At 52.0% G+C, this 13432-nt stretch overlaps 1 protein-coding gene across 1 annotated transcript in view; it reads left to right on the forward strand.

The window, feature by feature from the left end:
- The window catches only part of Exd3 (exonuclease 3'-5' domain containing 3), a 41863-nt gene that overhangs the window by 23759 nt on the left and 4672 nt on the right, over positions 1-13432 (forward strand). Inside the window, 1 exon segment of the mRNA XM_031373174.1 lies at positions 2855-2986. Within this exon segment, the coding sequence (XP_031229034.1) occupies positions 2855-2986 (132 nt within the window).

Below are 13432 nucleotides of genomic sequence, written 5' to 3' on the forward strand. Positions count from 1 at the left end.
AAGCTGTGTAAACATGTGTCAGTGTATTTGCATGTGTGCACATGATGTATATATATGTATGTGTATGTGCATGAATATGGGCATGAATGTTTGTGAGGGAGAGTGCACACATGGCTTTGTCTGGAAGGAGGCTGAGATGAGACAGGGTCCCACATATAGCTGATCCTGGCTTTGACCTTGCTATGTAACAGAATGACCTTGAAGTTTGAACCTTCCTGTTTCTACCTTGAAGTGGTAGAATTGCAGGGGTGGGCTAGCCGCAGTATTGAGGTTCTAACCCACCACTCTCTGTGTGCTGGGCCATGTCTCCAGCCCTCTCTTTCTTCTCTAGAAGGTGGCCTTTGATGCGTAAGAGCTTCTGATTTGGATGCAATGTGGTTTGTCTTTGCTTGGTGTCAGGTCAGGGGCATGAAGTTTCCCTGTCTCCTTCTGAGGACTTTATCATTTCTATAGCCTCATGTTCACTAAAGATTACTGAAGACTTGTAAGGAATCCTTCTGCACACAGACATCCTGTGTCTGCCCCCCACTGATGCACATGGTTGCCACCACTTTGTCTCTGTTGTCCCTCTCCTGACTTCTGCGTCCCTCTCACACAGAATTTTCGATTTTTGATAACTTCCTTGCTTCTTGGTACAGTGAAATGTTCCTGTCCCATTCATTTTCTGCATTTTGTCTCCACAAGCTGGAAGCAGCCACTCCTCCCCAAAGGTCTGACTCCTCTCCTCACAGCAGACACTTGAAAGCTGGCAGGCAGAGAGGCTTTCAGCTGCAGGAGTTTGTCTTGTTTCCAGGCCTCAGCAGTGGGCAGAGTGATGAGAGACATCTTTGTTTAAAATGCAGTTCAGGGCTAGGGAAGTAGCTCCCTCTGGTAGAGTGCTTGCCTAACACAGCATGAAATCCTGGATGCCCAGAATCACATGGCCCAGACTTGGTGGTGCTCACCTGTCATCTGGAACTGGAAAGAAAAAGACAGGAGGTAAGAAATTCAAAGTAGGGGCCAGCCTGGGCTACATGGTACCTGTCTACAAAATTTTAAAATAGTCAGGATGGTGGTGCAATTCTTTAATCCCAACACCCAGGGGGGAGAGTCAAGTAGATCTCTCTGAATTCAAGGCCAGCCTGATTCAGATACTGAGTTCCAGACCTGTCAGAGCTACATAGTGAGAGATCCTGTCTCAAAAGAACAAAATTACTTAAATAAATAAAAACATTGTACATCAATTCAAATTTTCCATTCAGATTTGGACATTTATAACATCCTTAATTTAATTCATATTCTCTCCCACTTAGCTCCAAACCCCAGTACCCCTACCATCAGCAAAATTAGCCATAGTCAAGGCTATAGAAATGTCGAGGCAGGTTCTCTGGCAGAGGACCTGGGCTTAATTCTTGGTATCCACATGGCAGCACACAACCATCTGTAACTTCAGTCTCAGGGCACCTGACACCTGCATCTGGCATGAATGTAGTGCCCAGACACACAGGCAGGAAAAGCATCTATATACATAAATGAATTTAAATCCTTAATACTGAGGAAAAAATAGGATTAAGCAAGATGGCACAGTGGGCAAAGATGCTTTCAGGCAAGCCAGACAACCTTGACCCCCAGTACCCACAGAAAAGAACACAAACCCCCATAAGCTGCCCTCTGACCTCCACACTAGTTCTATGGCATGTGTACTTGTATGTGCACTCTCTGTATCTCTGTTTCTGTCTGCCTCTGTCTGTCTGTCTGTCTGTCTCTCTCTCTCTCATACACACACACACACACACACATCATTAAAAAGTTTCAGTATGACAGGATAACACAATCATCAACACTGATATTTGTGGGTATTGGTGTGTGTGTGTATGTGTGTGTGTGTGTGTGATGGGAGGAAGGGTACACAGTAGCACATATGAATGTCAGAGAATAAAAACCTTAAGTGTTGATCCTCACCTTCCACCCTGAGACAAGTCCCTCTGTTGTTCACCAGGGAAGCTGAGCTGGCTGGGAATTCCACCTCTACTGATTATCTAGCAACAGGAGTACTGGGAAGCACATCCTATCGTGACATGAGTTTTAGGGATTCCTAGCAGATCCTCTCAAGTGTTTATCCACCAAGCCATCGCTTCAGCCCTTCTGGGTGTCATTTTATGATTAATATGAATGTGATATATGTATGTGGACACCTGTGCCACCGTGGAAAGTCACAGGACAACATTGTGGAGTTGGTTTTCTCCTTGTACCTGGGTTTCAGGGATCAAATTCAATTTGCCATGATTGTATAACACATGCTTTTCCCCATCTCCCCCGCCATGGCATTTCAAAGCTTTTCACCTGTCACTTACTGCCTTAGTGATGAATTGTGTCTGGCCTCTCAAAATATCTTTCTCCATTCGCTGGTCATTTTCTTCAGTTCTTTGGGGACTGATTTTAAAGTTTAATTTTGTTTGTAACTAAATACAATGTTTGCACTGTTCCTTAACTGTATCTGTAAAACAAGGTGTGCTGCAGGCCCCAGGATTCTGGGCTGGTGGGAACAAAGGTTGATACCAATTGACAAAGGAGACAACTCTGAGTGTGTGAGAGGGGCAGTGGGGCAGCCTTACCTGCGGGTGTCACTCCTTCACAGGTGACCAGATGGCACAGAAGGATCATCCCCAGCCTCATCATCATGCCATACCACAAGGACAGAGTTGGGACCTGTTCCCGTTTAAGCCCCATCTATCTACCAGGGGGCCTCATTCCCACTGGGTCCCTTAGGCACTCTTCATGAGAGAGAGCTCGCCCTTCCCTGATAGACCCAGAAGAAACCAGGAAAGATTCTGGGATATGTGCACCCCAGCACTCCCTGGTCATGTATCTGCAGCTCTGTGCCCAAGTTGGGGCTGGTCGCTGCCTCTCTGTAAACAGTACCCTCAAGGCCCAACAGCAAGCCAAAGGCATGCTCAGGCACTTCAGTGTACGAGTCATTCATACAGGTATCTTCAGCTGCTGCCAGGTGGGTCCTGAATGCCCATCCCCTTAGGTGGGAGGCACCCTGACAGGTTGGCAAGAACCAGTGTGTCCCTGGATGGTGGTCCCTGGATGGTGGTAGGCATGTGTGCTCTGAGTTTCTGTCCATGGGAGCAGTGGCCACAAGTCATCCTCCATCCCTATCTAGACACCTGCACACAGGCTGCATATCAGGAAAGTCACTACAGCCTGGGTCAGTATTTTTACAGAATTCCAACTAGGCCAGAGTGACCAAGGTAGTGGCTCCCATGGCTACTGGTTTGGAGAATTTACTCTGGCCCTTGAGGGGCTTCTGGGATGAACCAAGAGAACATGGCTCTTGGGGTCAAAGACTACAGGTTCTCAGGGCCTGAAGGACCTCGGGGACACACACCTGTTGAATATGTATACTGGAGCACTCTTCCCACCTGTGGAGGAGGGAAGATGGGGAGCTTCTCCTGGCTCGCAGATGTAAGGGGCCTGATCCTGCTGGTCTGGAACTGGGTTCTTGCATACTCCCTAGAGAGCAGTAAGGAAGCTCCTCCAAGCAATGGTATTTGTTTTGGACCCTGGACTTGGAAGCCTTCTATGAGAGCAGTAGTCTGAACCCCTCAGGTGGCCATTACCAGGTTCCCTACCCACCTCCCTGGCTCAGCAGGACAGAGCTCAGCCCCACTTTCCCAGACTTGGGCAGACTAGCTCACCTGGCTGGGGAGGGACCAGCCAGAACCGGTTCCTCTCCTCCTGGAGCTTGGTTTGTGTTTCTGGACTTGGCAGTCTCCTATAGCGCTGAAAGTATTCAGGATGAGAAGCACTCTTCAGGCTCCTGGAGCTCCTGCCCCCTCAGGGATGTACACTGGCCTGCTAGCTTCACTGGCCTGCTAGCTTCACTGCCCCACAGGGACAGGCTTCCTCCATGGCACTTTGGTGCAGTGAGGAAGTGTGTTCCCAACCTTTTCCTTCAGTGTTGAGCTCCAGGGGCGACAGGAACCACGTCTGTCCGCTGCCTCTCTTTGTCTGAGCTCTGCTGGGCAAGTGTTTTAAAGACCCCAGGATGTCCGGGACGCCTGGGGAGGCATTTTAATGAGCTTTTCAGAACCACTGGCTGCTGTTTTTTCTTGAGAAAACAGGAAGTTGGGTAGCTGGGAGGAAACCCCTACTCAATCCAGAGCCGCGTGCAGGCAACAGCCTGCTGTCTGGATCTGCCCAGTGATCTTCAGACTTGAAGACGTCCCTCAGCACCTATGCATGGACAGTGTGTAGAGACACAGAACAAGCCCACAGCCTGCCTGAGCAGAAAGATAAGGACAGGTTCTGAGAGGTAACTTGGGGGCAATGTTGCAACCAGATCAGGAACCAGCAAATATCCAGGCCAGAAGGGGCAGCAGCTGGCTGTCCTGGGACAGAGAATAGGCATGGTGCAAGAGCAAGGCAGAGAGCAGCATGAGGACTTTGGTTACAGATGCTGCAGATGGGAACATTGTGAGGGGCTCTTGGGGGACCGTCTTGGAGGGACCATTCTTACAAGTGAGGCAGAACGTGGAGAAGAGGCTCATAGGCTGATTGGTTCTCGTCCAACTGCCCCGCTGTGGCTCTCTTCAGTCCCATCCCTGATACGGTGCCCAGCCTTGGTGGGCTGGTGCTCTGGTCAGGGAGTGGAGCCCACCAGAAACACACTAGAAGAGGGACACATAGACTCAAGTGACTGAGATCAGGACTCGTTAGTGGAAGAAACAGCCTTTTAAAAGTATTCATTGGTGTTCACAGAGACTCACAGGCCAATGGTAAGAGTCTAGTGAGTAGGATCAAAGTCATTGAGAAGCAGCCATGAAGATGCTGGGCAGAGAGGGCAAGCAGACCTTGCTTTGCACAAGTGCATCTTCTATAGATGGCTCTTATGTTCAGGCTACAGTCCAGAGGCCTGTATGCAAGCCTACTTCTGGGTCTAGAAACCTAAGAGACTCTCGGGGCTTGGAGGATCGGGGCTCTAGACCACAAGGCTGTGTCTCAGTATGTGCACCAGAGCATTGTTCCCAGCTCTGCACAGGCCTTGGGCTACATTCTCACTGCCCTTCTCAGGAACCCTTCATCTGCAGCATTCCCAGCCAACCTGGGAGCTTGACCGGAGCAGGCAGCTTGGAATGCCATGGACATCACATACTTAAACACGTGCACCAGCTACCCTGATACTCTGCCCCAGTGGCCAGTGAAGAGCCTGGGAAAGCGTCTCAAGGAGAAGCAAAAGAGACTTTGTATAGGGGCTGTCTTCAAAATGACTGCAGACCCCTGCTGTGACCACACACACACACACACACACACACACACACACAGAGCTTCAGCCATAGAGGAACAGTACATACAAGTCTTGCCTAAGCAGATTCCCAGAACCCCTAGAAGTATGTGCCTTCCATCTTGAACTTGTCCCACAAGACCCTGACTCAATCCTTGGATTGGTGAGAGCTGGCCATCTTCCTGCAGAGTTTCCACTAATGCAATCTTCTCTTTTTCTTCCTTCAGCTATTTTGATGCTCTTCTCAAAGGGGGAAAGCCTCTTTTGACAGGTAATATTCCCAGAGCAATATTCCCTGGCTGGTGCAAGAGGTTCAAGAGGAGCTGAGCAGTGATGATTGTAAAACTGGGGTTTGTTACCACATTGCTATTGCTAGGAGTGTCTGTATGGGGGAGCCCTGGATTAGAGGAGACACAACCTGGAGCCAGGGGGAGCTGGACATGAGAGAGTGTCTCCTGGGGAAGTCACAGCCTTGGAAGCTGGACTCTGAGTGACAGTGTGTGTGTGGGGGGGGGGGGAGTAGAGGCCAAAACTGTCCATTAGCAATGACTATTAGAGAGACATTCCCAGTACTGTCCACCATGAGAAAATATTTTATCAAAGAAATTTGAGTTAAAAAAAAAAAGCTAAACATGAACCTCTGAAATGGCTGGGCGTAATATCTATTTTTACTGTCCCTTTGGTCCCCTGACCCGTGATTAGGGAATGGACTGTGGCCCTGTGAGGGTGTGTTTTGAAAGAGTGACGTCAAGTCTTCGGAAGTGTGTGTCCCAAGAGGCCAGTGACTCTACCACCTCAGGGAGCTTTCAGTCAGAGCCAGCAGAGGGCTTTCCTCACCGCGAAAAGGAGCCAGTCAGTCGGTGAAACAGGCTTTAAGGGTCCAACCAGGCACTTTGAACAAGAGGGGATCCTCAATGGAGGATGCCAGAGAGAATATGTTCCCTGGCCCAGCCTCCACACATTGGTATCACAGACTTCTGCCAGCTCTAACTGCTACCCCGTAGAGGACCTAAGGTCCCTCTTGTCAGCGCCTATCCTGACACAAGAAGCAGAGCCAAGTTAGGAGTATCACCAACCAGGGGTGCAGGAGAAACCTAACCCAAATCATCCTGAGGGGTCTGCAGGGCAGGGAACAGCCGAGAAGAGGCTAAGGCCCCACCAGTGCAAGGTCTAGAGAGTGTAAGGCATAGATCAGGTTTCCTGAGAGTTAGGACCTGGACTCCCCCAGGCTCAGGGTGCAGATGGAGCAATGGCTTCAGCACTTTTAAAAGCCCTGGGTCTCAGAGACCAACCTCACTTCTTACCAGGTAGCCCCCAGGAGACTAGACCTGGGCTCTGCTGGTGAAAGACCTGACTTCTGGTGGCACAGAGCAGGCCCCAGCCACTTTAGGAAGGCTCTTGGCACTATCGGGCCCATGTGGCAGCTATTCCTCTCCCTTTAACTGAAGAAATTGTTCCTGTGTCCCACTGCCACCCCAAAACCTCAGCCTTCACGAGATGGGGCAGCCCTTCCTGAATCTTAGTCCTGCCCCTACAATGAATGTCATGAGCAGTCCCTAGAGACTACTCTAAGTTTTGTTTTGTTTTTGTTTGTTTGTTTGTTTTTGTTTTTTGTTTTTTGTTTTTTGAGACAGGGTTTCTCTGTGTAGCCCTGGCTGTCCTGGAACTCACTCTGTAGACCAGGCCGGCCTCAAACTTAGAAATCCACCTGCCTCTGCCTCCCAAGTGCGCCACTACTGGATCCTTCATGAATTGTCTAGGCTGAGGGAGCCTTTGAGCACATCTGGGAGGGGTGTACTGCCCCTGGAGGGTTGGGACAATTGGGCCACCCTGACAACATGCTACCCACTATGGAGCCAGTTATAACATCACCCTCAGAAGTGAAGAAACAGGGAAGAGAAACAAACCACAGCTAGGAGGGTTCTTTCTGAGAAAACACTGGCCACCTGGACCCAGTGACCTCTCCCAGGACTCACCCGTGGTCACCCAGAACCATTACACTACTGTGCTATCATCCTCGGGTTGAAGTAAGAGTCAGTGGGCACTTGGGAGACATAGCCAGGCAGATCTCTGTGAGTTCAAGGCTAACCTGATCTACATAGTGAGTTCCAGGACAGCTAAGACTACAAAGAAAGACCCTATCTGAAGACAACAGCAGCAAGATTCAGTAGGCAGGGGAGGAGAGACAGTGCAGGGGTTAAGAGCACTGGTTGCTCTTCCAGAGGATCCAGGTTCAATACCTAGCACCCTTATGGTGACTGACTCAAAACCATATGTAACTCCAAAGCCAAGGAACCTGATACCCTCCTCTGATCTCTGTGGGCACCAGGCACATGAGATACAAAGATATATATGCAGGCGAAACATCTATACACATAAAAGTTAAAACAAAAATGAAAAGAGGATAGGCATCAAGCAGAAGACCCTATCAGTACCCTAAATAATGTCCACTGGCCAGACATGTCAAAAGCCAGCCTCTAAGTCCCCACTCCCACTAGGATCTAGACACTGGGAAGGAAAGGGAGTTTGGGGCCCCTTAGAGCCCTTTACCAGGAAAATCTGCCCTCAATGTTTCCCTCATCCTCGGTGTGGCCAAACTACTGAGATCCCAGAATCCAAGAGAGCTTGCCCAACACATAAGGCCCATTGCCCTCATTGGCTGGCTGAGCCCAGTCTCCAGACAGGAAAGGAGGAATCCCCTGAGGCTGAAAATAAAGCAGTGCAGTTGATAGGGGGATAGGAAGAAAGGCGCCAGGCAGTTTAGAAATGGGTCTGGGAGAGTGCTGAGGGTAACAAGGCCAGGCCTGCTGTGCCCTGTTACTGTGGCACATTGGGGCACATCCTGACCAGCAGAAACACCAGGATAGACACCAGACACAGGCAGACACACACAGTCCTCTTCTACCTGCACAGGGCCCCGGTTAAGTCTTGAAAAGACACAGACCACTGACCTGTCCACCTGGGGTCTCTCCAACCCTCCCGCTGACCTGTCCACCTGGGGTCTCTCCAAACCCTCCCAAGTCAGTCCTGTCCAGGAAATGTCCATGACCACTTTTATTCTGTTTTGTTGTTGTTGTTGTTTTGGGGTTTTTTGTTTTTGTTTTTGTTTTTTGACACAGGGTTTCTCTGTGTAGTCCTGGCTGCCTGGAACTCACTCTGTAGACCAGCCTGACCTCAAACTCAAGAAATCTGCCTGCCTCTGCCTCCCAAGTGCTGGGATTAAAGGTGTGTGCCGCCACTGCCCAGTGTCCATGGCCACTTTAAAGAGAGCAGGAGAGCCTTTCTAAGACCCCAGGATATAGATTTGTAACTAGGTGAAGGAGAGGCCCCTGTTGGTCACGTGTCCGCCACACTGACAATCTCTATACTAGGTCTCACACCTGCTCAGCTCGGGCAGTGGGGAGTCCTGGAGTGGTCCAAGTGGTTGCCTTAGGTCGAATTCCTGTGAATCAGTGTGCTGCTTCTGATAGTTTGATGCCACTGCCCCCTCACAATCCTCACCCATTCTTGGTGGGTCTCTCTTTGGTCCCCTACTTCAAGTCCTGAGACCCCTGCCCGCATAACTGCCTGGCAAGGGATTGTTTGGGATCTACCACCTCCTGCGGGTGGTGGCCCTGGTGGGGGGCTACCCTCTGACCCATAATGGGCAGTGCCCAACCCGTGGAAGGCAGGGCAGCCTGCAACACGTACCCCTACGACTGGGGCGGGAAGGCAGTGGCGGCCGTTTGCTTTTGAATCCCCGCCGGCGCCCTGAGTGGCCCTTTCAAAGGCAGTGACGGGGGCGGGGGCCGTTCCCAGGCGCGCCCCGCCCGCCCTGCGCCCCTCCTCCCGCTTTCCCACGCCTGCCCGTCCGGCGCGTTCTCACGGCTGCTGCCCATCCCCCGTCTGGGAACCTCCTGCTCTGTGCGAGGACTAGGGGATGGGGGGCGGGGGTGGCGCCCGGGAACACCGGGGAGAAGTGAGTCGGGACCTGTGGGGAGAAGGGCACCCCGGGGCGTGGGGAAAGCAGCCTACAGCACCAGCGAGAAGGGCACCCTAGAATCTTGGGAGATGGAAGAGAAGGAGGACCTGCGGGGGGGCCAGAGTCCAGAGAGAATGGCGCCCCAGGGGCTGGGGCGGGGCCTCAAGAAGTGGGGGGTGGGTATTTCGTTTGTGAACTGGGTGGAGAGGGGGAGCCCCTGCCAGGCCTGGGAGGAGGCGTCCTGTGTGGCCCAGACCCTGTTTTATTTCTCTGACAAGAGTGGCCCAGGGCAGCAGAGGCGCAGTCCCACCTATAGAGGCCCCAGTCTCCACCTACACTCACTGTCTTGCGCCTGAGCTGACCACTGACTAGGATGGGGCTCCTAAAGCCTGGCCGGTCAGTTTTAGCAAATGCAAATTTCTTCTAGATAAGAATTCCTGAAAACAAAGTTTCCCCCAGGGCTGGAGATGTAGCTTAGTTGGTGGAGTGCTTTCCTAACGTGCTGAAAGCCCAGCCTCAGTAAGATCGATCCTCCCCCTCACCCAAGAACTGCATAAACCCCATCTCTGGAATCCCTGAACAGGAGGATCAAAAGTTCAAGGGTACCCTCAACTAAATAGCAAGGGCCAACCAGGGCTACCTTAGACCCTGGTTTTTGTTTTTCTTTTCTTTAAGGTAGTTCACACTTTACTTGGATTTGTTTGTAAGGGACGGTGTTTTGCTCTTGAAGGGAGCTGAGAACCTGTGGGCTATATATGGCCCACATTGTCCTGCCGTGGGTCTTACCTAGCCACCTTACAACTTGATCCACAGAGGGACTGAAGCACCCATGAAGTGTACTGAACTTTAGGTTCACATGCTGATGAACAGACAAGGTGGGCCACCAGCTTTCAAACCTACGAGTCAGAAGGCCCATACTGGAAGACCCTGGCTCCCACGACTTAGGCCTAAGAACCCAGAGAAGACTGAGGAAAGGGTCCCACCACAGGGCCATAGCCACAGGGTCTGCTTTCCAGTGAGGTAAGCAGGACTGGGCCTAATGAGCCCCCTGCTGGGAATCAACTTTAATTCTGCAGGCAGGTGCAGACAGGGTCAAGAGAGGAGGTCAGACTCTGATGCTGGCCTCCCCTGGGGAGTGTAGGATGTAGTACACCTGCAGTCACATGGACTTCCATATGCAGCCCTGACATGCACTCCCATGCAGACACTCAAGCTGTGTGTGTTGTTCAGCAGTCAAGTGCTTGCCCCAGCATATGCTTGAGATCCCAGTTTCCATCTCAGCACTAAGAGAAAGGGAAGAGTGACCCCGGGTCACTAGTTCTTCTGAGATTCTGAAGCACCCTTACCCTTCACCCCATTCACCCTTCCTTCCTGGGAGACACACCGGTGTTCCCTTCTTGACAGTCCTTACAGCCCCACAGTCTGAGTACCAAAGTACCAGCTGAGCCCAGCTGTCCCTGACCCGAGGGGACCCTCACCAGGAAGACAGTCCCAGGCACATCCCCACGGCCCATCCCCCACTTGTCGGTGGAGACATTGTCCCAGTTGCACAAAAGGACTGGGCAGCGGGTAGGTGGGGGAGGGGTCAGACCCGTGGGAACTGCCCTTCCTCAGCCTGGGGGCAGGACAGGGGCCAGAGGGCAAAGCCCTTGCCAAGGGCTGCCATCTTCACCGGCTCCAAACACTCATGCCGTAGGAGTGAGCCCCCCAGTAGAGGGCATAGCTTACCACATAAGAAGAGCATGACATTATGACTGGACTTAAGACAAATCCTTCATACACATAAGCAGACCTCTCCATAGCCCCAGGGTCCTGGGACCCAGACCCTTCTGCCTATCCTTTAGCCTGATGCCAGCAGAAAATCAGAGTCATGCTGTTAAGTTCCCAAGTGTGTTTGTCAAATATGGCTCGTCAATCAACTCATTTCTCTTAAGAGAGAGTATGAGCAGGTGACTCTCAGATCACATTAGGGCCCTGAGTCAGCTCAGGACCCAAAAAAAATGTTCCCAGGATATCCTGGGAAAGAGAGGTGTGAAGCAGAGCCAGACCATGGCAGGCTAGCACTTCACTGCTTTTTCCTGGGCCCTGTCCCGCCCTGTCTAGCAAGGTGTCAGGCCATCTGTCTGGAAAGTCCCTAAGAACATGTCAGAGGGGCAAGTAAGGCTACAATCAAAACCTGTACGACTTGGAAGCTGACACAGGTGCCCCTCGCCCAGCAGCCATACCGTCTCCCTTGCCAGGGTGGGTGTGTCCAGGTATTGCATCTGCTATTGACTTCCTGCCAGACAGTGGGGTGTGATGTGCTCACTTCCTCTCCGTTCCTTTATGCTTTGCTATTCCCAGATCGTGGGAAATGGACAGAAGTGGCCTGCCACTCTGGAGTTGTGTGCTCAGTGTCCAAGTTCCAAGTTTCTCCTGGGTGGGGGTTAGGAGCGAGAGGCTTCCAAGCCAAGGCTGAGTCTGAGTCTGGGCCTGCCAGTGGAGTGGGGATAGTGGGGATGCTCAGGCCAGGTGTCCCTCAGACAGACTTCTCCCAGCCCCTTTGTGAGGCCTAGGTCCAGCTGGAGGCAGGGCACAGGAGAAGACAGGACTTGATTAGAGCTCCTGAAACCTTACCAGCTGGCAGGGGAAGCGCTGGCCATCAGGTCTGACCAAGTTGGTATGCACCAGCCCCTTTGTTCAGAGGCAAAAGGTCCTAAGAAGATCCCCTGATTTCTGGGTCCCTCACCCTATCCCCTAGACTTGGGGAGAAACCCCTTACAGGCCATCAGGTCACTCAGCTGGGAGATGGGGCATGGACCTCATAGCTGTGCCAGGTACCTGCTGGGCAAGGAGAACAGGCTGTGGGAATCACCGGGGCGGCCTGCCTGTGGGTGGCAAGCTCCGGTCACCTCTGCCTACCCCCACGGATGCCTGGATCAGTTCCCATTAGCAAAGGCTCCCTACCTAACAGGTCACCACTTGCTGCTCTGCACCTTGGGGCACATGGTTCCCAATCCAATTCTGGAAGGACCAGGGCTCATGCCCCACTCCTTCCTCAGTCCCCCACTCGATGAGGCATGGGACCTCAGGAATGCCTAAGGCTGGAGGGCATTTGAGAGGCTAATGGGCTCTTCAGGTTTGGATTCTGTTACCTTTGGCCTAGGGAAGGCCTGGTGGACTCTGGGAAAAAGAACAGAGCCAACTAAAGCTACCTTTCCAGCCCTGTTCCTGTACCTATTGCCCTGGCTTAAGGCCTTTTCCTGAACTTGCTCCCTATGCTTGCCATATCTGTGTGCCATCTACTTCTGGGGGACACAGGGTAAGCATACCTGTAGGTTCTGTCTCTGAACAAAGGGGCTGGTGCATACCAACTTGGTCAGACCTGATGGCCAGCGCTTCCCCTGCCAGCTGGTAAGGTTTCAGGAGCTCTAATCAAGTCCTGTCTTCTCCTGTGCCCTGCCTCCAGCTGGACCTAGGCCTCACAAAGGGGCTGAGAGAAGTCTGTCTGAGGGACACCTGGCCTGAGCATCCCCACTATCCCCACTCCACTGGCAGGCCCAGACACAACCCTTGCTTATGGCCCATATACCAAGTAGGCATAAGGACAAGTGGTCACCCAGGCATACATTTTCTTGGGGCAGTACAGGACAACTATTGTGATTGTGACAGCTGATCAACTCTGGATCCTTCAGCTATGGTCACCCTTATGACATCAGCTAACAGTAGGCCTACTCATGGTATGACCCTAGTACTCTGGAAACTGATCCCCACCCAACAAATCTCTGCTTCAGTTGTAGGAGCAGGTAGATGATGCCCCAGATGGAGCTACAGGGTAGCCCTGTGTGTTTCAGGTTCTCTTTGCATACCCTGGAGGCCAGAGGAGAGGTTGTGACTGCTTGAAGGATCAGTGTACACCTCCCAGGTGCCATCTTGGGACACGCCTGAGTGAGCTCTTTTCCCCATTCTTGCCAGGTTTGCAGAAAGCGAAGTCTGCACTGACATCTGGCTGTGGCTCCATAAGCCCACCAGTACCCAGCTGGTGGCCAGCTCAACAAGGCAGCTTTGCCCATGGGGCTCAAGGCTTACCAGCAACACTCACAGGCAGAAGTACCCTGAGTCAAGGTACCAGGTACCTTGGTACATCACGGCTGCCAAGAGGAGAATCAGGCACACAGGGATTCCTGGGACAGACCAGCGGGGAGTTTTCCCAATTTCTCCTG

This window comes from Mastomys coucha, unplaced genomic scaffold (assembly GCF_008632895.1).
Source record: "Mastomys coucha isolate ucsf_1 unplaced genomic scaffold, UCSF_Mcou_1 pScaffold15, whole genome shotgun sequence".
Classification (NCBI taxonomy): Eukaryota; Metazoa; Chordata; class Mammalia; order Rodentia; family Muridae; genus Mastomys; species Mastomys coucha.